The sequence below is a fragment of the Colobus angolensis genome, unplaced genomic scaffold (assembly GCF_000951035.1).
Source record: "Colobus angolensis palliatus isolate OR3802 unplaced genomic scaffold, Cang.pa_1.0 Scaffold24, whole genome shotgun sequence".
Classification (NCBI taxonomy): Eukaryota; Metazoa; Chordata; class Mammalia; order Primates; family Cercopithecidae; genus Colobus; species Colobus angolensis.
Genome location: NW_012115599.1, coordinates 721562 through 746487, shown reverse-complemented (window position 1 = coordinate 746487; position 24926 = coordinate 721562). Strand labels below are relative to the sequence as shown.

The window sequence follows — 24926 nt, the reverse complement described above, 5'->3', positions numbered from 1 at the left end:
CCATGTCAACAGATGATAGCTGCCCAATATCTCTACAGAGTAATATACCCCAAGTTCCAACATAGACAATTAAGAAAGAGCTAAGGAACTGCAGGTTTAGAGGTGTTTGGTTTAAGATAAATGGGAGTCATCCAGAGATGGCCATATGTGAAGCCTATGAGAGAGACTTGGGGTGGAGATTTAGATGTCAGGGGGCACCCACAGCGTACCAAGCCTCTCAATTCCTACAGCCCAGGCCAGCTCCTAACTCCCCTCCTCTCCCCCAAGGTTAACAAAAGTTAGGACTCTCCTCTACCCCAAACCGACAGGCCCCCAAAGGGCACCTAGATGCATCCTGCCTTCTTTGCCTTTGAACTGAAGTGGGGGAGAGGTGGCCTCTGCAGCAAAGCAGGGGCCCAGGAGCTCTTCCTGGACAACAGAAGGGTCATTGGGCCTCTACCACAAGCTCTCCAAGGAGTGCAGGGGGCTTTGGGGAGGAGGTACCAGCCCTGGACCCTCCCCACTCAGGAGCAGCCCTTCAGCTTGTGGCCAGCAGTCGGGACCTGAGAGCACTGAGGCAGCTTCCAGAAAATTTGGAGGAAGCTTTAGGGGAATTTGGCCCCCAAGTAGCTGATATCATCATGATCCAAAACCCAAATGTAAGAGCTACCCAAGAAGAATCTGAAAGCCAGCCAAACTCATCCCTTGCACTGCTCCCATTTAATGGGCCTTCTTCACTTCATGTAAACAGCTCCTCCCCAGAGGGCTCCTGGCCCAGAAACTCCAGCTGACCTCAGCCAAGTAATGTCTGAGTCGGCCACCCACCTGAAGGGCTGGCATTTTAAATAAGGTATCTAGAGGAGGGCCATGTTTAACCAAGAGGCAGCCACTGATGGTGGCATGTCACACTCTAGGGAGGATGACTGGGCCTCCCTATCCTGAACCCCACCACTTGGGAGAGGGCAGTGATGCTCACCTTGGTCGCATTGCGGTTTGCATAGTTGACACAGGCATTGTGGCTCTGGTTCAGCCACTGAAAGGCAATGATGAGAGAAGTCAGGGAAGGAGTGGTCACCTCCCTGGAAGCCAGGCCTGGACCCCAGGAGGTCACACATCCCCAGAAAGGCACAGCATGTGATCTCTAGCTCACATGGTGCCGCCCATGCTGCCGGTTAGCATGACTGACGGTCGTGGTTTGCCCAGGGCTGTGCTGGTGTTAGCACTGAGCCCTGCCTCTCGGGAAGTCTCTTGGTTCCTGAATGGGGTCGTGCACACCCCAGCAGCCCAGCTGATCCTGAGACAGTCACCTCTCGTGGAATGATGGCATTCACTGCCCCTGCAGACCCCACTGCCTTTGTCACACCATCTTTATTATATTACTTGCTGGACAAAAGTTGGCCTAGAATGACTGATAGCCCTGCACTTCTTTCAAAAATCTCCCAGTCCAGTGTCCTGCACCTCCAGTTCCCAGACACAGAGGCCAGCAGGAGTTTTGTTCAGTGAAGACTGACATTTTCTCCTAGAACACAGACAGGTTTTCCTTCCTGCCCCTCTTTCTCTGCACACATAAACACAGAGATACCCTCAACTGTTTTCATGGCATCACAACCCAGACTGTCTCCAAGAGCCGGGACCAGGGTCTGTGATGCACTTCACCACCTCAGGTTAGGGGGGGATTAGCCTTCCTCAGTAGATGTGGGGGAGGCTGATATCAAAATAAGAATATGGGCCTCAGGGTCACTGGCCTTGGGATGAGCAGCCAAGGGGCAGAGTGGGGGCCACCCCACTGACAAGCCAGCATGTTCCGGGCAGGGGCACGCAGCCCTCATCACCTCTGTCCAAAGGTTAGAGTGACACATGTGGATTGAGACATGCTGGGCTGCTGGAGACCTCAGCAGGGCCAAAGTCCTGGTTTTCCTTCAGTGACTTCTGGGCTAGGGGTGGTGTCGAGGTGGACTGACCCTATGCGGGGTCTGGATGGGGCAGGAGACACCAGGGCAGGGAGTTCTTAACCAGCACCTGTGTGGGCCCTTCCTTCAGGAGCCCTGTTTGCTGGGAGACTGTTACCTGCCAGAAGACAGTGGATGCCAGTGTCTGGTTGGGCAAGAGAAGACCGACTACCTATGAGCGAGAGAGAAGAAATGCTGAAAAAGGCACAAGAAACATGTATGCTTTTGCAAAGAAAAAATACACTACCACAAACGAGTGAGCTGGATCTACACAAACTGATGTGGTATGCCGTGTACACACAAACTGAGGTTCACTAAGGGAGAGGGTGTGCGATGGGAAAAAACCAAGTTGCAGAATTGTATTACAGCATAATCTTATTTAAAGAAAAATCACCTTATATATATAACCATATACACAAACACATGCATACACACATTATCTCCAAGCATGAAAAAACCTGTAGAGTGGATGTCTCTGGAGGTTGGGTTGCAGGTTACTTTTTTGCACAATCTTAAATATTTCTGTATTCTTCTTAACAATAGACATTCATTATTTCTACTATTAGGGGGGCAATAAAAACAAGCAAACAAAAGGAATACCTTCGTTTCCACTCAGGTTACCTAACTCCTTCTCACCCTAGCCTTCCTGTAGGATTTTTGGGAGGATTAAACGAAAATCATTTCAAAGGCCTTAAGTGCTTTGTAAATACAAGTTGGGGGAATTTGTATCTGTTATCTGTTAATTTCCATGAAGCAAAAACCTACACCATGTTTAAGCAACTGAATGAAACACAGATTTCTAATATTTGTTGAATGAGTAAAGGAATGAATGAAGAGATGAACAAATATACACATACACACATATGGCTACGTATGGAAGCACAGGCGTGGATCCATTATTCCCAAAGCCCAAATATCACCTAAGACCTAGACTTGCTGATCGTTTTTTTGGTTTAAGTCAAGATGAATGGTCTGATTTTGACACTGGCCAAGCCTTGGACTTCAGGGATCCATGTGCATCTCTCCAGTTTACCTTTTGAGTGTTTGTGTGCAAAGTAACATCTACCAAGTCCCACTGCATATGGGAAAAATGTGCACAACCATCCACATATTGACTTATTTATTATTCCTGTAGATAAAATGGCTCTTTGGCAAGGATTTCTGTAAGGAACAAGTATAAACATTCAATAATATGCAGTAAATCAAATTCTAGACATCCCCAGCAGCATTAGTAAATCATGTTTTAAACATTAAAATGTTTTAAAACAGCGAACACACACACACACACACACACACACACATACACACACACACACATATAATCTATATTTATTGGCTCACATCAGTTTGAATAAAATTATATAATATAAAGCTATTCCATAGCTCCAATGAGGAATTATGAGATTTTTTCCCCCAGAATGAGATCCCAACTTGATTTTTTTTTCTTTGCAGTAGCAGCTTAGGGAACTAGAGTGAGAATCAGGGGAACTTGGGTCTTACATTCAGCTCCATCCCCGTGTGATCGCCGGCAGAAGATGATCCCCTTTGGGGCTCTAACTTTCTTACCTATGAAAGTGAAGGGGTTGACCTCAGTGTAAAATTCTACTTCCAAATTCTGGGTGGTTGGTGTCAAGTCAACAGAGACAGTCTTGTCTGTAATGGGATCCCATCTGCCAAGGAGTATCCCAGGAAACTGAGGACCTCCTCCTAGTTGGGGCCCCCAGTTAGAAGCCAAACCAGAGGGAGGAAGCCGAGCCTAGCAGGGGTGGGGACAGTACACGGGGTGGGTGAAGAGTACATGTGCTCATATGTGTACACGTATGCATGGCTGACTGCCTCCTATCACCAGAGGAAGTTAATAAGGCTGTTCACTGTTTGGAGCCCAGCACGTCATCCCCTGATCTGGAGTCTACTGAACACGGTGTCTTATGGACTACATGTCTTCTCCTCTGAATCCCCACTTACCCCCCTTGAACTGTGCTTGGACCACCAGGAACATCGTAAGATACAGCCCAATGGGACTCACTGCATTTACCTGACAACTGCTGTCCAGGACACGGCCCATGACACCACAGGGTTCCCTTTATAATCCTCTTGGGGGAAGTATTTTCCAGTCTCAGGGTCAGAAGCTGTGCCTCTGAGTAACTGGTGTGCATGCGCCTTGCAGACCCTGGGCCATTTAACTGAGTCTCTTTGCACCGTCCAGAAACTCAGGCCAGCTCTCCATAGCCACATCTGCCAAGTGTACAGATCCACACTGCCTGGATTCTGTGCCCAAACCTCACTTCTGGCTTCATTTTCTCTTCCCTTCCCTTTGTCTCATTTTCATCTTCACTTCTTTTATCTTTAGTGGCAAGCATTTTTAAAAGTGACATCAAGTCTTTTCCAGAACAAACCAGAACTCTAAACTAAACTAGTATTTGGGCTATGTACCACACACATACACACTGCCCATGGCTCTGTGACCAGCGAGCTTTCTACTTTGTTAAACAATCCCCACTTCCCATCCCAACCTCCTGCCCTAACATGGGTCTGGGGTCCATGCTGGCACCTCTGACTGCTATAAGTCTCCTCACTCTTTCTTAAAGAGATGGACTGACTGATTGATTTTGCCAAGCATTTCACTTACCATAATCCTCCTACTAACCCTGGGGATCAAAGCAGAGATGACTTTTGATATTTTGCAAACAAGACAACTGAGGCTTAGAGAAATTCAGTAATCTGTCCATAGTTTCATAGCAAGCTAGAGAATCAGGTCTCCTGGTTCCTGGCTTGGGGGCCCTGACTCTGATTTTAGGGTGCTCCTTCTCCAGCTCATCCGCCTGAGCACAGAAAGAGGGGGGATCCAGTCAGCACTCCACATCCATTTATGGGGAGCTGCTTCTACGTACCAAGTTCCTTGCTACTCCTAACGGAGAAAGTCAGAGGAAAGGAATGAGTACATGCGTGCACGTGCACACTCACACCACACACACATACACACACACACACTCCTTAACCACAATAAAAACAAAAACCAGACAAGAAAATGGAGGATAACATCCTTTATAACACCTAGGCTTGAAAATGACAAGATGGTTTAATGAGGTATTTGGATATGTGTAAAGTTGATAAATTTTAACATCCAAAGAGGAGTTCAGGAAGGGAGGGGTGAGTGTGTCCCGGCTATCTAACAAAGGCGGAGGTAGGAGTGAGCCGAGGGGGTGCAGACACAGGAGCAGGGACAGCCGAGACAGCGGAGAGACTGGTCTGACTGCAGAGGAGGTCTGGGAGCCCAGAAGGGAGTGTGGAGAGGGTGAGCTTAGAAGACAGGAGCACAGAGCTGCACCAGCCAAACAGAGCCTTAGGGGGCCATATGAGGCTAAGGCAGGGGAGCAGGGATCCTGCCCTCCAGGTCCTCACAGTCAGGCAGGGACCAAAAGCACGAGGATGCCAGCCCCATTCCCTATTAGGCAAAACGCAGCACCATCTGCACAATCCCAGGAGCAAGAGCAGATATTTTATAACTTCCTTTTTTCTTTTTAAGTCTAAATTAAAAATAAATGTTCCCTTCAGCTCTCAGATGTATATCTCTGGTGCAACCTGCCCACATTCCCTCCCGCTGCCCTTTCCAGAACATGGCAGGGGAAAGGAAGAAAGAGATGGATAGAGAGGGAGCCAGTCCACCCAGCTTCAATGCCAGTGGATTGCACCTCTTCCAAGAGGGAACCGATTCAGGCGTGGCCACGCAGACGGGTGGAGAGTGCCCAGAATGTGGCTGGTACCAGGGAAAGTGGAAGGAGAGGGAAACAGGAGCCAACAGCTAGGATTTCTAGCCCAGCCTCCACCCTATCGCGCTGCAGGACCTTGGCCAAATCACACATCCTATCTCTGCTCCCATTTATAGTTCATAACATGGCTGAAGTCCCCTCTGCCGCTCCAGCCCCCTGGCAGCTGTGCTGTCTGCACATCCGTCTGTATCTTTACTGTTCCCCTACCTCTTGGGTGTCCTACCACGGACCTAGTGATTAACGCTCAGGCTCTGGTCGTCAAATGCTGGTGCCAGCATTTACCAGCTATGTGACCACAGGCAAGTCACTAGAGCTCTTTGTGCCTCTGTTTCTTCAGCTGTTAAGTGGAGGACAATCCCAGTACCTCTCAGGATGGTTATGAGAGGAAGTAAGGTATGGAGGAAATTCAGCTCAGCGTGCAGCCTGCAGCAAGCGCTCCCTGGATGCTGGTTGTCAGTGCCATGCCTCTCCTCCCATGTAGTTCTTTCCTGGACTTTGCTGGTTTCTTCCTCTGAGCTCCGTAGTCAGCATTACACCACTGAACATCATCTCATCTCCATCCGTCTTGGAATACAAGTCTTATCCCTCAGAGAACAGAGCTGCGGAAGGCAAAATTGGGGCTTTTCCCTCTTCCTCTGATGCCCCCCATGGCATTCAGCACAAAGCTGGGCTCACACCCCAGGCTGGAAGAACACTGCTCATCATTACATAATTATTGACCAGGGAAAGATCTCTGCTGGACTGGGACAATGCACTCCTGACTCCTTTTATTAAGTCCTAATTGCAGGGCGGTTGGGGTAGGAGACTGAGTCTTTGGTCCAGATTATTTTCCACTCCCTCTATCCATACCCTCGCCACGGCCTCATCACAGAAGGAATTTATTTCCTCACTTTTTGGCTCCACTTGGTCATCTAACTTGCTCTGGCTGACGGCACATGGGAGGATGGACGTGGCAGTGTGTCAGCTGAGCCCTGGCTCAGAGGCCTCATGCCTTCCTGCTTGCCCTCCTGAGCATCTAAGGTTGCCACAAGAAGACATCCCTGAAAAATCCCTGGTCCAAGGAGGAGGAGAGACAGGAGGGCATAGTCTATCCCAGGTCAGGTCACCTTCAGTTGACCATAGTGAGATCCAGAACTGCCTCAGTTAAGCTCTGTCTAGACCGGGCAAACCCCAGTCAATCGCAGATCCCTAAGAATGAATGCTTACAGGCACGGTGGCTCACACCTGTAATCCCAGCACTTTGGGAGGCCAAGGCAGGCGGATCACCTGAGGTCAGGAGTTCAAGACCAGCCTGGCCAACGTGGCAAAACCCCATCTCTAGTAAAAATGCAAAAACTAGCTGAGGGTGGTGGCAGGTGACTGTAATCCCAGCTACTTGGGAGGCTGAGGCACAAGAACTGCTTAAACCCAGGAGGCGGAGGTTGCAGTGAGCTGAGATCGCACCACTGCACTCCAGCCTGGGCGACAGAGCCCAAAGAGCGAGATTATCTCAAAGAAAAAAAAAAGAAAGAATGCTCACAGATGCCACTGAAGTGTTGTGGATGTTTTCTACATGACACTATGGTAGCAATAGCTAGCTAATACATGGCTTACTACATATGCAGAGTGACTATGCTGTTCTTTCTAGTCCAAAATTCTGTACCATTATGAATATATGCCTTGAATTAAGTCTTCACCAGGGATGTTGGTTCCTAAGCAGCCTTGCTTATCAAACCCACCCAACCCAGGGGCCATCAGCCCAACTCTAGGGATGCCCTGACAGGCCCAGGAAGAGGGGCAGTTTGTGCTTCAGCCTAGTCTCAAGACAGAGTAAGGAATGGGGCCAATGGCACCCATATGGTAACTTGCTACAAGAAAAATCACATCTTCACTTTGGGCCTCCTCCTTCAGAGTATTCTAACTGCTGCAGAGAGATGAGGTCTCAATCTGGGAGAGAGGCACCCCCAAATATCTCAATCTGCTTGGCCAGAAGTGGGACATGAACAGCTGAAGATAAAGGCAAGGAGGGGTAAGGCCACTGCCACAGTTCTGTGTACCATGCTATCAGGGCTCAGAACTGAACAAGCCCCCGCCCCTTGGCCACCTCCCATACAAAACTGACTCAAACTACAGGAGAAAGGTTTTTTTAAAGGCGTGGGAAATCTGGAGAGGAAATGAGGTATGCGTCAAAACAATTGGGCGGTAAAACTGAAGCCAGGGGAAGACTACGGGGTATAGAACTGTCCTGTTCGCCAAGATAATGGTGGAAATAATCGTCCCTCTCACCCTTCACCCCGTTTCTACTTGGCTAATCCCTCCTTCCTCATCCTTCAGGTTTTAGTTTAAGCATCACTTCCTCCAGGATGTCTCCTCTGACCCTCACAGTGAGGTAAGGTCTGTCACGCGCTCCCCGGCACCCTGCATGCCTTCTCTGTACCATTCATCTCAGCAGCAAAAAGTGTGCCTACCTCGAGAGCTTCCATTAGCTCAGAGGAGGCCCCCTGACGCTGCCTCTCCACATACCCGGGAGCCTCCCAGGTAGAGCAAGTGTCTTTACATCTCATCCCTTTCCACCACAGATTCGCTCAACTCCATAAATGTCCCTCCCTTTTGTTACTGACAGATCCACCATGGGCCCCAGTACCCCAGTACCCAACAGATGTCCTGTTGTTTCCTTCTCCTTTGTCTCCATCTTCTGATTTATGTGGCCAATGATCTGAAAGTTACACTTCAGTGTATAAGGGGTGTTGCTACTTAAAGTATGCCAGCCAGTTAAAGAAAATCTCTCTGTCATATGAATGTTTACCCCGGACCGGTCAATTCTAGCTTCACTGGGGCGACACCTCCTGTGTGGTGAGCTAGGTCAACATGGCTGGGGTCTGGTAATGCTGGAGGAAAGCCAGGGAGAACACTGGGATTGGGATTCAAATGTGCAAAAAAGCAGAGGAGGGATGAGGAGGTTTGGGAGATGTCAGGAGGGCCCTGGGACACACCCCTGGAGATGAAGTGGCCAACACCAGCATCTTCTGATACTTGGAGTCTCTAAGTCCATGTGATCATCTGTGCGTTAAAATGAAGGAGTGCAAAGTACAGAGTCCAAGCTCTTAATATTTCAAGACAGAAATCAGATTTAGACTTAACCTAAGGCCACCAGATCCAATGACTAGGTGTTCGTGGTCTGCCCTCCTTAGCACCCTGGGCTGGAAATGAGGCTTTTGGTCCCTGAGTTTTGAGAGTCCCACATGACAGGGACGGGAGGGGAGGGGAGGGGAAAGGAGAGGAGGGGAGGGGAGGGGAGCAGCACTTTGGGGAGCTCATGGGTGAGGGAGGCACGAATGCTCTCTGGGAGAGCCCCAAGCCCATGAGGGAAACCCAGGCCCTGGCATCTGAGGCATTCCACAGCAAACAAGGGAAGAGGGCGCAGGAGCAGAGGGGCAATGGGGAGGGCAGGCAGGACGAGGGACAGACCACCAGGGCCAAGCCTGGCTCTGCCTCACCCCGGCCACGTGCACGGAAGCAGCAGTGCTGTGCTCAGGAGAAACCTGGGAAGGGAGAGGCCGTGGATAAGAAGCGACCATGCTGGTGGGTTTTTTCTGGAAAGATACCTGAAGAAAGGGAGCGATGAACCGCAGAGCCTCAGGGACAGCCTCAGTGCACCGGCACAGCCGCGGTGCTTATGTATAAATTGGGATCTCTTTGCCACACACCGAAGGGGGAAAAAGTTCCCATCTTCAAATGTTAAGCTTAAAATAAGACACTACATGGTTGCCAGTGGATCTGTGAAATCTGCTGACTAAACTGGCACCAGCCTCTGGGAGAAAACCAGCTCGTTTCTCCTGAGCTCTGGGGGGCGAGCAGGGTAGGGCGAGGTGACTCCCGGGCAAAGTGGGAACAGTGTCGGGGTCAAGCCGGGGATGTGCACCTGGGCAGAAGGCAGCCTCACTGTGGTTTCCAGAAGCTTCTCAGTTGAGGCACCTGCCAGCCTTACTCGCCCCTTCCCTTCATCACTCAGGGACCCAGTTCCTAGCACATTCGCTGGCACCCTCGTTTCTATTTTGGTAAGCATTTTTAGTGGCTTCTGCATGCGTATATTTTCTTACCCACTCCATCAGACCAGGGGCTTTCCTAAGGTGTGGACTGGAACTTTCACTCCCCTTCAGACCAGGCATTTGCTTAAATGTTCAGTGCTACCAGGCGACAGCAGGGCCTTGGAGGAGCTGATGGGGCTGCAGAAAGCGCTGGAGCAGCCAGCATGCTCCTTCCACACAAGACGAGGCAGTGGCCCAGGGGTGGGGAGGAATGGGGACGGACTACGTTGCTTGTCCATGTGAAAATGCCAAGGTGGAAGGCCACAGGTTCTTCAAATCCAATGGTTCGTCTGGAGACCCAGCCTCTGGCTTGACTGTTCTGAACCCCAGGATACAGATATTTGGGGCTAGGAAGTGGGGATAGGTGAGCATTGTCATTTCGGTTCTGGCTGCCTGGTAGAGCTGCTGGGAGGTATCCCAGGCCATGCTCCCCATTTTGCCTCCATCACGTATTCATACAGGATCTTGGAGGCCAGGGCATCCTCTTCTCACACCACATGCGTTTATTCATAGAGGGATGTTTGCTCCAGCCGGGGAGAGGATCGGTCCTAATAGGACATTCACAGCATCTGCTTCAGCAATGAACCCCTGAATGGCATGCGAGTGGATCAGCATCTAAGTCCCCCACCTGCCTACAGGGCCATAGTGACCATGCAATGATGGGCTGGTCTTGGGTAGGGTAAGGCAAGAGTGGAAATGTATGGGGTGAGCCTCAGTAACCCATTGTGAATCGAAGACAGTGCTGGCATCTACTGGGTTAGCCAGTTCTTCCCACTTGATGGCAGCTGGTAATTGTGTAACACTCCATTTGGCTTCTCAGCGAAAAATGAGCCCCACATTCAACTTTTGCCATTTCAAATATCCACTTACCCAGTTTAACAAAGAGATGATACCACTAAATTGTATATCTTTTAAAGTGTTGATGGAGTATTTATAGAAGTTATTATGGCATTTTTGCTTGCCTACCTATCACCATTCTTCCCTTCCTTCTTACTAATAGAATCCTTATATAATTGGGGATCAACTATATACCCAGCTAAATTCTAAATGAAATGTAAGCAGAACTGTTGCATGGAAATTCCAAAAAGGCTCCTTAAAGAGAGGCCGTATCTTAAAGATAAATGTATTTCAGTTGGGAGATACAACCTACTATTCTTCTTTTCTTTCTCCTCTCTGCAACGTGAATGTGATGGCTGGAACTGCAGCAGCCATCTCGGGCTATGGGGCGACTTTTTACAATAGAAGCCAGTACTGAAAATGGTGGTGTAGAAAAATGGAAGACTGGGTTCCTGATGATACTGTGGGGGTCCTTCCTATCTCCAAACCTCTTTGACATGAGAGAGAAATAAACTATTTTGTTTAAGCCACTGTTATTTTGGACTTTGTTACATGCAGATGACCCTGATCCTAAGTGGCATATTCTGATACCATGCTACAAAGAAAACCACAATAAATCCCAACTGGCAAAACTGTAGAGGTCACTCTCTCTGAAAATAAGACAAGCTAGAACATAACAAAAGAACACATTTTTTAAAACCCAACCACTTAGAATTTAAAATGTGTTCTTCTAATTGACTAAAGAGGATTTGAAATTATAATTTCAAGCTTATTTAGAAAATAACAACATAAGATCACTATATATGAAAACATATCAGATATAGCCATGTTTTAGATATATTCAGAGGCAAATTCACAGCACTAAACACTTTCATTAGAAGGAAAATAAATAAACTAAGCATTCAAGGCAAAAAGTAAGAAAACCAACCACAAACAAAGAAAAGAGGGAAAAAAGGATATTATAAAAACAAAAGCATAAATGAATACTTAGAATATAGAATTGATAAATACATCCAAGAGCTGATTCCAAGACATAGCTTTCACAAATCTAGTTATTTTATCTTTATTTAATTTATGTATTTATTTTGAGACAGGGTCTCACTCCGCCACCCCTGGCTGAAGTGCAGTGGCACAATCAAAACTCACTGGAGCCTCAAACTCCTCAGCTCAAGTAATCCTCCCATCTCAGCCTCCCGCGTAACTGGGACCACAGGCACACACCACAATGCCTGGCTAATTTTTTTAACTTTTTTGTAGAGATGAGATCTCCCTATGTTGCCCCGATGGGTCTCAGACTCCTGGGCTCAAGCAATCCTCCCACCTTGGCCTCCCAAAGTACTGGGATTACACGTGTGAGCCACCACTCCTGGCCTCAGTTATTTTAATAGAGCAGATGGAGGTGAGGAGTGGAAAAAGACTCAAAATCAATCAAAAGATAGATCATTATATTTAAAGACATCAATATTTAAAACTTTTCTATAACAAAGACACCAGAGAATAAGGGATAAACAGCTGGAGAAGAGACTTGCCATATATATAACCCAAAGGATTAATGTCCAAAATATATAAAGAGCTCTTACAAATCAACTAGAAAAATATGGCCCATGGAAGAATGGACAAAGAGTGTGAACAGGTAATTCAGAGAAGAGGGAATACAAATCGCCAATAAATAAATTTAAAAGCACCAACATCTTTTCGGTGTTTATGGAAATAAAAATTAAAAGCATAATGAGAACCTACCCCTTCCCCCATCAGCCTGGCAAAAACGTCAAAAAGATGAATGAATGCTAGTGTTACGAAAGCATGGGGAAATATAGTCTTTTTGAAGGGAAATTCAGCCGTATCTGTTAAAGATGTAAATATGCATAGCTTTTTAAGCAGCAAATTCACTTTCTGGAAGTGCCCTTTAGAAACCCTTATCCTTGTGCAAAAATGGCTTTACAAAGATTTTTCACAGCACAATCATTTCTAACAGCAAATAATCAGAAATAACCTCAACCCATCACACTGGAGGAGACAGTGCCATTCAGCAGAGAAAACAAACAAATAAATAAATGAAGCCAATCGTTATGGGGGCAAACTGCTAAGTGTCATAAGCTAACCATAGATATATATGTATATTGTTATATTTTTAATGGAAAAATCCACAAAACAAAAAAAATTTTTAAATGACTTAAATGTATGCAGATATCTAGAAAAAGCCTAGAGGCACACACCAAACTTCTTACCGGGGTTACTCTGGGCAGCAATTTGGGGTTGAGGAGCATCACAAGGACCTCTTACTTTTGTTTGCATTGTTTAAATTCCGAGCCGAGAGAACATTCATGTATTACTTGTATAACTTTAAAAATATTCTTTATAAAACATTCTTGGTGGTATTTTTGAATCCCAAAGAACATATTCATGTATTACTTGTATAATTTTATAAAATATACAGAGAAGATTTTTTTTTAAATCCTGGGAGATATTTCTGAACTCCAAAGATAAAGAGAAAAAAATACCAAACGATTCCAGGGGAAGGGGGAAGTTTACCTAGAAAGGAAAAGAAAATCAGGCCAACTATTGTTCATGTATGAAAGGGAAAAAAAGATCTCCAGATATGCAAAGATTCAGAAAGGCATATTGCCCCTGTATTCTGAATATTGTTCAAAAAGGTATTCTAGCCAAACAACACACACACACACACACACACACACACACAGCCTAAATAATTGTGAAGTATAATACAGGTGTTAAGAAAGGCTTTATAAATCTGATGACATTCCAGATGATTTCCAAAAACTTGGCAGGTGTGTGGAGGGAGATAAAATGATCAAGTAGAGAGTAGAGTGAAATTACATGCTACAAGTCTCTTCCTATGTGGGTAGCGTTAGGGAAGTCATACTTATTATTTGACTCTTGATTATAAAGTATATATAATGTAACCTCTCTGTACTATAAAATATTACAGATGAATGGTAAGTAGAGAAAATTAGGATGTTCCCCTTCTAAACTAAAGAAACTAAAGGACCTTTTCTCTACTATAAATCAGGAAAAGAAGTGGAAACAAAAACAAAGCTTAATAAAAAGCTAACAGAAACAACAAAACCCATTTGACAGCTGGGCTATGCAGTCATAATGATCAGTGGCAGAATAAATACAAAAGGGTTCCATTTCTCATTAAAATTAAAGGCAGTGTTTCTCAAACTGGGTTAAATGTAAGTAGCCTTTTTATGCAGCAAAAGTAGAATTCAGCTATATTTTGTCCAAAAGAGGTGTGTAACACAAAATGGCACAGAAATTAAATGACTCTGACATAAAGGTATAGGCAATGATACATAATGCAAGTCAATTAAGCAAAACGGGAATAAAAACTATTAAGAGAAGTAAAATTCAAGGCAAGAATAATCAATGAAAAGGGATATTTCGTGTGTGTGTGTGTTTCAGAGACAGAGATGGTATCAAGAAGACAAAACTGTCTGAACACACCAAACACCATTGCATCGAAATCTAGAAAACAACTGCAAGAAATGCAAAGAGATGAAACACACACTTGCACATACACACAATTATGGTGGGAAATTTATAAACCTTTCTCAGAATATTTCAGAACAATGTAGTAGTTTCAGGACAACAACACAAAAATAGAGGTGTGAATAATACCTCTCTTGATATATTTATATATTTTTAAATATATGTATAAAATGAAATATTTCAAGGATACAGAAAAGTCTAGAGGATAACGAGCATCCATATATGTCCAATCTTATTTCGTCAATTTTTTTGTGAAGCTGTTTTTAAGAGACGAAACACTATAAATGCAAACGAAGCACCCCCTGTTCTCCTGCTAAATTTCATTGCTTTCTCTCCCCAGAGGTAAACAGTATCACGAAGCCGGTGCTAATTGTTCCCATGAATGTTTTTAAGGATGCATTAAAAATGTACTCATAAACTATATATAATATTGCTTTGCATATCTTTTAACATTATATAAATGACAGAGAGCATTACTACTCTGCTACTATTTTTTCATTCAACATTGTTTTTGAAATTTATCCATATTCATAAATGTCGCCCTTGCTCATTGTTTTCTTTCTTGTGTTAAGTATTCCACTGCGTGACTAAGCCATGACTGATTCATTTTCTTGTTGATGGAATTTCAGCAGTTTCCAATTTTTTGCTATCATAAACATTGCTGCAAATATTTTCTTTTCATATTTAAATGTCCTTTTGTGTATAAGGTGATGTAGAGATCTGACTTTCTTTCTTTTCCACATAGGTAGCCAGCTGTCTCAGCACCATATAATACTATCAGATGGTTTGTTCTTTTTCTCCACTGATTTGTAATGCCACCTTAGTCAAATCTTAAGTTTCCATATGGGCATGTCTCCAGGTTCTCCGTTCTGTTCCATTGACATATTTGCTTATCACTGTATCAAAACCAAGTTGTCTTATAATATTTGGTAGGGTGAGTCCTCTCCCACCACCTCATTCTTGCCCTTAGCTTGTATTCATGTAACTTTTCATAGGAACCTGTCAAGTTCCATAACAAATCCTGCTGAGATTATGACTGAAATTACGTTGAATATAGATTTTAATTTGAAGAAAACAAAATGATACAGCTCTCCACTTATTTAGATCTCCAATGTCCTTCAATAAAGTTGTATAGGTTTCTCTATAAAGGTCTTGAATATTGCTTCTTGAATTTATTTTTATATCCCTTATTGTCTAAAATACTATTGTAAATGACATCTTTTACAAAAATCATATTCTAGATGTTTGTTTTAGGTTTACAGGCATACAGATTTTTTTGTATACTTGTCTTACATCCAGAAATCTTTTAAAATAGTTCCAATAGTTCGTCTATTCTCATAAATGTTTTTCTTTCTTTCTTTCCAACTCTAATACCACTGTTTATTTTTTCATGTCTTACTGCACTTGCTAGTCTTCCAGGAAAATGTTAGATAGAAGCAACATTATCAGGCATTCTTACCCTGTCCAACACATCAAGAATTTACCTTTGTTTCATCTTTAAGACAGGTGCCTGCTATGGTTGGTTTAAATAAATTTTATAGACACTATCAAGAAAGTTCCTTCTAGACCTAATCTGTTCTGTTTTTATCATAATAATTATTACTGTAAATTGAGTTATGTTTTATTTTATCAAATATTTTTTCTGTATCTACTGGGAAAATCATGTTTCTTCTTCAGTTTCTTAGTGTGACGAACTAATATTAATATATTCTCTAATGTTATATTTGGTAAAAAGCATTTCGTTATGATGTACTTTGATGCATTGTTGGATTCAGTTTGCTATTATTTTATTTTGTAATTTTTACATGCAATTTCATAAGTGATATTGGCTTATACTTTTTCCGTCTTATATTTACTTCGGTATTGGTCTCAAAGTGCCTCATTAAATAAACTGGGAAGATTTCCTTTTTTTCCTCTCTCTTTTTCGTTTTTTTCAATGGAGACGAGGTCTTGCTATGTTGCCCAGGCTGGTCTCAAACTCCTGGGCTCAAGTGATTCCCCTGCCTTGGTCTCTCAAAGTGCTGAGATACTAAGCCTGGCACTTTTTTCTCTTTTGAAAGCTTTATTTGAGTTCAGCTATTCCTTTGGATACAGTCACCTGGAAGATCAGAGCCCAGTGATAATTTTTGGTTTGTTTGTTCTGCGGTACAAATATTTTAAACTGCAAATTAAATTTCCTGTTATTTATAGGTATATTCAGATTTTAAGGCCAGGTGTGACAGCTCATGCCTGTAATCCCAACGCTTTGGGAGGCTGAGGCAGGAGGGATCACTTGAGTCCAGGAATTTGAGGCTGCAGTGGGCCATGATCGCATTACTGCACTCCAGCCTGGGAGACGGAGTGATATCTTGTCTCCAAAAAAGGAAAAAAAAAAAAAAAAAGACTTTATATTTCGTCTTTCTAGGCAGTTTTGGTAAGCTATGTATTTTCCCAGAAATGTATTCATTTCTTCTAAGTCTTTAAATGTATTGCCTTGAGTTGTTCAATGCATTCAGATCTTTTATTCTGCTACTGCATCTATAATTATTGTACTTATAGCTAATGCTGTTTATTTGTATCTTCTTTCTTTCGTCTTGATCAATCTTTCTAGAAATGTCTATGTAATTAGTCCTTCCATAGAACCTAGGAATTTACCCTCAAGATATATTCCAACAGTATCACAAGATTATCATTTTGGCATTATTCATGATGGCAAAGTATTACAAATAATCTAATGTAAGAAATTATCTAAATAAATCATGGTACTTCCACTTAGTAGAATACTATACAGCTGTAAAAACGTAATAATGAGGAAGATCTCTATAAATCGATATACAGTGATTTTCAAGATATATCAAGTGGAAGAGCTGGGGCAGTGGCTCATGCCTGTAATCCCAACACTTTGGGAGGCTGAGGTGAGCGGATCACTTGAGGTCAGGAGTTCAAGACTAGCCTGGCCAACATGGCGAAACCCCATCTCTACTAAAAATACAAAAATTAGCCAGGCGTGGAGGCACACACCTGTAATCCCAGCGATTCAGAAGGCTGAGGCAGGAGAATCGCTTCAACCTGGTGTCAGAGGCTGCAGTGAGCAGAGATCATGCCACTGTGCTCCAGCCTGGGCGACAGACGGAATGAGACTCTGTCTAAAACAAACAAGCAAACAAACCCACAAAACCCAGATATATCGAGCCAAAAAAACCATTGTGCAAAAGGGTGTACAGATACTTCTCAACTTATGATGTGGTTACGCCTGATACACCCATCATAAACTGAACATACCATAAGTTGAAAATGGGCATTTTGTTGACGTGATGGGATGTGGAACACAGAATGCAAAATTCAAAAAAACACTGGCAACAGAGTACACTGTAGTATGGGTTGTTTACTCCTGTGATCACATGGCTGACTGGGAACTGCACTGCCCAGCATGGTTAAAGTATCAATCACATATCTCTAGCCTAGGAAAGGATCAAAATTCAAAATTGCAAGTATTGTTTTCAGTGAATGTATACTGCTGTCACATATCATAAAGTCAAATAATTGTAAGTTGAACCATCATAAGTTAGACACATCTGTATATAGTATACTACATTTTATATAAGAAAAAAGAGGAAAAGCAGATATTTGTATCTGTTTATTCTCACACAAAAAAAGTAAGAAGGAGAAGTTGTTTACCTACAGAGGATAGGTGAGAAGGAGGTAGCAGGGATAGGAAGAGGAGTGGAACTTTTATGAGTATATCTTTTTAAATAGCTTAGACTTTTATACTATTCCTATCTCCTAAATATCAAAAAATAATAAGAATGGAGAAACAACTAAAATGGAATGCCGACAGAAATCAGTTAAACCTATAACTGTACATCAAGTAGATAACATAAACACATAAGAAAAAAATTCAAGAAACTTTTGAACATGGTACTCTGACTGTGTACTCTCAATAGGATACTTTCTAAGGACAAAAAGAACTTCAAAGAAATCTTGGGCTTTAGTTAGTAGTATTTTGAGAGTGGTATTGATGTAGCAATTCTGAAAACTCTTATTTGTATGTATAAGATTTTGCAAGTGAGTAAATATACTGTTGGAATCTCATTAGGAGAAGGGAGATTCAAATACGAAATGGGAGAACAAATGAACACTGAGATGTTTGATGGGAATTACAGGTATCAGTATAAACTCATGAATTTTTAAAAGTTATATCTCCTAGCTCTGTCCTCTAAGAATACCAAGAAGCAATGACACTCCAGTAACAATGAGTACACCCAAAATCAAGATCTTGGTTTCTAAGTATCATTTCCTTCTAAAAGGAAATAGGGCTCCTCGGAGAAATCAATTATTCTAGGATGGGGGCGAAGAAAGTACTGTACAGACAAATCTACTATAATCTCAGCACTTTAGGAGGCTGAGGTGGGAAGACTGCTTTCAGTCAGGAGTTCAAGACAAGCCTGGGCAACATAATGAGACTCCATCTCTACAAGAAAATTTTTGAGAAGTTAGCTGGGCATCGTGGCACATGCCTGTTGTCCTAGCTACTTGGGAGGCTGAGGCAAGAGGATCACTTGAGCCCAGGAGTTTGAGGCTCCAGTGAGCCAGGATCCTGCCACTGCACTCCAGTCTGGGTGATAGAGTGAGACAAAATAAAAGAAAAAAGAAAGAAAAAGGAAGGAATGAAGACAGAAATGAAGGAAAGGAAAAAGGAAAGGAGAAAGGAAAAGAAGAGAAAAAGAGAAAGAGAAAAGAAAAGATGAACCTAGAATATCCTGTTGTGTCAGAGAGTACTGAAGCTCTCAAAGACTAAGGGGGCATGTCAAATAGAGAAACTGCTTTAAGGTTGGGTCAAAAGTGGCCCAATTTGCATATCAAAATAAATAATGACAGGAGTAAATTTTTACCCCTGAATTAACAAAAAAAAAAACACAAAGACTGTATTAACAGTATCTAAATACTGATAGTTTTAAGAAAACATTAAAGGAAGAGGCAGAAGGGAAACTCAAGAGGATGCCAACTAATTAACATGGAAGGAATAATATCTATGATATCTACAGGAAAATTTGAGACTATGCAAATATTCTGTTCTCAATTAGTTTTTCCCCAATAGTCTTAACATCTGTTGGTCATTCTTGTCTGCTTCCAGTTTTAGACTAATGTGAAAAATGCTACTACAAACATTCCCACACAGATCTTTGTGTAAATAAACACATTCATTTATCTTGGATAAATACCTAAAAGTAGGGTTATTTGGTCATATTGTAAGTGCATCTTTAGCTTTATAAGAAACTGAAATACAGTTTACACACCACCTGCTCCAACCCAGGATCCATTCTCGGATCACACATTGCATTTATTATAGTTGTTACCTGCTTTTAGCTTCCCAGGTCTGTATCCAAGAGGAATGAGGGCATATATCCACTAAAAGACTTGTACAAGCATGTTCAAAACAGCACTATTTGTTGTAAACCCAAAACTAGAAAAACCCAAATGTTCACCAACAGTAGTATGAATAAAGAAATTCTGAAAATTTATGACAATGGAATATTATACAGCAACGAGAAAAGAACGAATGTTACAGACAATATGAGCAAATCTCACAATGTGGAGTAAAAGAAGCCACACACAAAAAAGCACATGCTGATGATTCCATTTAAATAAAGTTCAATAGCAAGCAAAACTAAAATATAAAAGTCAGAAAAGTGATTTCCTGTGGGGGTGGTGATTGGGAAGGACACATGTGAGGTTTCTGAGATGCTGATGATGCTCTGAATCTTTAAGTGAGCTGGCCGAAGTAGCTCAGTTGGGAGGGTGTCAGACTGTTCCTTACCTAAGTGATGTTTACTGAATATGCCTGCTTTTTTTTTTGAGATGGAGTCTCGCTCTGTCGCCCAGGCTGGAGTGCAGTGGCACCATCTCGGCTCACTACAAACTCTGCCTCCCAGGTTCACGCCATTCTCCTGCCTCAGCCTCCCGAATAGCTGGGACTATAGGCACCCACCACCATGCCCAGCTAATTTTTTGTATTTTTAGTAGAGACGGAGTTTTACCATGTTAGCCAGGATGGTCTTGATCTCCTGACCTCGTGATCCACCTGCCTCAGCCTCCCAAAGTGCTGGGATTACAGGCGTGAACCACTGCGCCCAGCCCTGGATATGCTTGCTTTTTGAAAATTTACCAAGCTGTACATTTATGATGAATGAACCTTTCTGTATGTTTTATTCCAATAAAAATAAAGAGTAAACATAATCCTGATTCTAAAACTAAGCAAAAAGAATGCTGAAAATTCTTTCTGAATTAATTTTAAACTTTGATTTTTCAGAAGGCATGCTTCCACTCCTACTTCCCAAGTTCTTTGAGAAAACTTCCCTATGACTAGCAGGTGCTAATGACAACAGTGGGGACAGAAAACGTGCAGGGAAGAAGGCAATTTTCGACTCCACGCTGGATTTAAGTCATCAGGCTTTTTATGAAAAGAGGTTTGCCAATCGGCGTCAAGAGATGCGGTAAGAAATACATATCATTTTATTTGGTGATCTCTCTCCAGGAATTGATTTATCCTAAATCAACAACTCAATTATCTGTGAGCAATAACATAAAGTCAGACATTTAAAATTATTTTTTAGAAAAAGAAATCTTTTGAAGATAACACTTACAATTGGCGTCCCAAAAGGAATGTAACCTGTGAACGAGAAGAAAAGAGGCAGGCCTGATAATCCACCCACATCTCACCTGAGATACCCAGGAGCCTCCGGGCTTAGGTCTTAGGCCATCAGTGGCCTTAGTGAAGGGGTTCAGGTCAGTTAGGTGGGAGGCATCTCCAATCTCATAGACCCTTTCCCCATTCAGCCCTTGCCAGGGTTGTGTCCCCAGCCTCCTCTTCTCTGCTCCCCTTTGACCAGGCAGCTTTCACTCTCTCCTGGAACCCAGAGGCCTGTTCCTGCAGGCAGGGCTGCCCATGGCCTGGGGCATCACTGCTTCACACTTGGTGATCCTCCTACGATTTCCTGCGAGGCACGACACACCCTGCCCACGCTCACTACATGAGGCTGAACATCCTCCAAGGACCCCAGAATGTCTTCCTTCTTCCCTCGGCTTGTCTTTCTAACACAGGCCCTTACTTCCCTGGCCAGCATCATGACCATTTCTGGAAAGAAAATTCCCTTGGCCGGGCGCGGTGGCTCAAGCCTGTAATCCTAGCACTTTGGGAGGCCGAGATGGGCGGATCACGAGGTCGGGAGATCGAGACCATCCCGGCTAACACGGTGAAACCCCGTCTCTACTAAAAAATACAAAAAACTAGCCGGGCGAGGTGGCGGGCGTCTGTGGTCCCAGCTACTCGGGAGGCTGAGGCAGGAGAATGGCGTAAACCCGGGAGGCAGAGCTTGCAGTGAGTTGAGATCCGGCCACTGCACTCCAGCCTGGGTGACAGAGCAAGACTCCGTCTCAAAAAAAAAAAAAAAAAAAAAAATTCCCTCCCCACCTAAGCCATGCACCTCTAAGTGCCAGAACTTCTTAAATCTGTGGCATCCCCAGTGGCGCAGTAGGGAGCTGGGGTGAAGCGCAGCCAGGCCCTGGGTACAGCCTCCTCGCTGCTCTCAGCCCTCGGGCGAGGCTCCCTCCACAGCCCCAACTGTGGACAGCCTCTTGTCCCCAACTTCTAACCATGGCAGCCGGTGAGCAGTGGCTGGACAGCAGGATCGGGCTTATTGACTTGCCTCTAAAGTGAAGCTTTGCTCCTGAGTGCGCATAATCGCACATGCACATGAGCCATGGCTCTCCTACCCACTTCTCTCTGGGGAAGAGAACCAGAGTTTGATCGGGGCCTCAGAGGAATGCATGACTCAAAAAGGTCAAGAATTACAAGAGAAGCCAGGCTCAGGGTGAGAGCCTGCTGTGCCAGGTGCAGGGACTGGGGAACATCTACAACCACAACTGTAAGACGCTCAGAGCCCTTCCCAGCACTTTGGGAGGCCAAAGCAGGCGCATCACTTGAGGTCAGGAGTTCAAGACCACCCTGGCCAACATGGTGAAAGCCCATCTCTACTAAAAAATACAAAAATTAGCCAGGCATGGTAGTGTGTGCCTGCAGTCCCAGCTACTTGGGAGGCTGAGGCAGGAGAATCACTTGAATCTGGGAGGTGGAGGTTGCAATGAGGAGAGATCACGCCACTGCACTCCAGCTTGGGCAACAGAGTGAGACTCTGTCTGAAATAAAAAGAAAAAAAAATGCTCAGAGCCTTGAAGTTTTTCATGGCAAAGCAAGGGGGTCACAGGGCACTCAACGCCCCAGTTTACACAATGACATCACATGTCCACCTACTCCCTGGTTGTTTATTTTCTTGCTCCCAATGAGGTCAGGCTCTCCGGGGGTGGGGACCCTGACTGACCCATTTGACTTAGACCGCCTTTCTCCAGCCCTCTGAGGCCTTCCCAAAGCAACAGGAGCAGTGCCCTCCCACCCTACCCTCATAACTCAAGGTGGGTGCACCCCATTGCACGGAGAAATGGCAACAAGGAGGCGTCAGCACATTCGTGAGTTTGACTCTGCAGAGTCTCAGAACTGTTAGGGGGATAAGCATGCCAGCCTAGCTCGTGTACCTGCTAGTGCTTTCTAACCCCTAAAGCCCACATAGACACAGCTACCCCTTCAGTGACCACTGGGACTTCCTGGGGCAGGGATCTTATATTCCCCTCTGCCCCCTGGTCTCCACAGAACAGGAATCCCACCTTCTGTATGTGCACAGCAGTGCAATAACAGTGCATCCATTCTGAAAGGAGGGCTAATTGCAGGACCAGAGAATAGAGAATTAAGCTGGAGACTGACTGCCTAAAAGGGGCAGGGCAGGGAGCAGGACTTGGAAGGAAACAGCAGGCTACACACTGGTAAGAGAGGGGGAATGACTTGTAGAAGACAGGGCTTGCTTAGAGGAGGCATCACTGAGGCTGTCCTAGTGAGTGTTGAGTGATGTGGAGTGGGCGGTGCGGGGGGCTACCAGATTTGCCTGTGGAAGGCCCAGCTCCACCTCAACTGCTCAGGCAGAAAAGCCAGGCAAGCTCCATAGAGGATTCTGAGGCCTGGCCCCCATCTTGTACAGGTGAGCTGAGGTGAATGTATAGGTGCAAATATGGCCACAATTGTGACAGGCTCTGTCCCCTCCTTAGGCCAAAACATCTGGACGCTCCTGGAGCTGTGACTGGAGTAAGCACCCCAGGCTGACCAGAACCAGAAGGGCCCCAGGAGCTTACCTGACATTCTAAAGGGCATGAAGATCTTCTCATTGGTGTCCGGGTGTAGAATAGCCTGGAAAAAGCAGGAACAGAGAATGGGGTGGGGACAGGGGTGCAGGGAGGGAGAACAGGGAAGGGGAAGGGAGGAGGGAGACAAGCAGAGGCATTAGGGGAGGAAGAAGGCAAGAGGACAACTTCCCTGGGAAGATTCAGACACCAGTGGCTGTAAGTTGCCTTGTGGCCAGTTAGGCCTTTCCACCACTCGAGGCAAGAGAATACCAAACCATGGGCCATAAACAGATAGTACCCCTTCTCCTAACTTACCCTAAAAGCTGAATGCAGTGGACAGCAAAAGTCCATGGGGAATGGGATCATGTCTACCTTGCAGGCCCTCTACCCCCATGCCTGGCACATGGTAGGCACATAATAAGGATTTTGTGGACAGAGCCCTGTCTCTCGCAGGAGCTCAGAGAACCCAGGCAAAGGCCAGCCTGGCCTGAGCTCCAGGCTTCAGAGACTCTGGCCATCGGGTGCCAGGGCAGAAGGAAGGAGTGAGGAAGTCAAGGGCAAATGTGAGAGCCTGGAAAAGCCATGGGAGGAGGAGCTTCCACTAGATCCCTGGGACAGGGCAGGGTGGAGTCCAGGACAGCATGGAGAAGGAAATAGAGAATTCAAAACTGGATTACCTGCTTGATTTTCTGTGCACTCCAGAGCTGGAAGAAAGAGAGAGAAAGGAAAAGAAAAGAAAGAACAAAAATCAAAAGCATATATTGGTTTAAGGTTTCCAACCCATGTTTTCTAACCCAGGGATCCAGCTCTGAAAGCATGCAGCTCGGGCTGTCCTTGCCAGCCCAGGCTGGGCAGCCATCCTATCCTGGGGGTGGTATCAGAGAGTAAGGGCCAGAGAGGTCCCAGAATGGCAGAGCTAGGGGACCTAACAAGGATCAATGAAGCCAGGGGTTCTCGACTCTGTCTGCACTTTAGAATTCCTTGGATAATTTTTTTCAGCATTTTCCTAAAGCTCCCTAGCTGACTCTAAGTCATAAGCAGGTAGAAACCTCTGATTTAAATGAAGATACTTCAATTGTCTCCCAGAATCACTAGTGGCAGCGTAATATAATTTTTTCAGAGATAGCCTAGATTCCCTGCTGTGCCACTTCTACCTTTGAGCCTCAGTTTCCTCATCTGTGGAATGGGCCTAATAGCCATGCCTCTAACACAGAGTCATTTAAGAGGTGAATGGGAAGCTCTTGGAGCAGTGTCAGCACAATAGCATGTGCTTATAAGTGCTTACTGTTGCTGACATTATTATACCTGTTGTTATTATAAGAAGGCTGTAGGGAGAAAAAAGTTCCTTTCAAATGCTGATGAGGCTGTCTCTTTCCAGCAAAGAGACAGGTTGGAGAAACAGAATAATTTGTCAAACCCCTCAAATGACCTAAATACTGTATTGCATCGAATCTAAGACACCACTGATCCTAAGATACACTATTATGTGCCACATACGAAAGAAAACTGTGACCGTAATACCAAGACCCCCATCAATTAAAAGACTCATTTCATTTTACAGATGTTATAATGTGATAAATTAGGCCTTTTTTTTTTTTTTTTTT

At 44.5% G+C, this 24926-nt stretch overlaps 1 protein-coding gene across 1 annotated transcript in view; it reads right to left on the bottom strand.

Annotated features, from left to right (window-relative positions):
- SFXN5 (sideroflexin 5) overlaps positions 1–24926 on the bottom strand; it is a 130706-nt gene that overhangs the window by 56701 nt on the left and 49079 nt on the right. The window contains exons 4-8 of the mRNA XM_011945175.1: positions 24000–24026; positions 23332–23386; positions 20739–20764; positions 2047–2100; positions 956–1012 (exon numbers count right to left, since the gene is read on the bottom strand). Of these exons, the coding sequence (XP_011800565.1) occupies positions 956–1012; positions 2047–2100; positions 20739–20764; positions 23332–23386; positions 24000–24026 (219 nt within the window). The remainder of the gene's footprint in view (positions 1–955; positions 1013–2046; positions 2101–20738; positions 20765–23331; positions 23387–23999; positions 24027–24926) is intronic.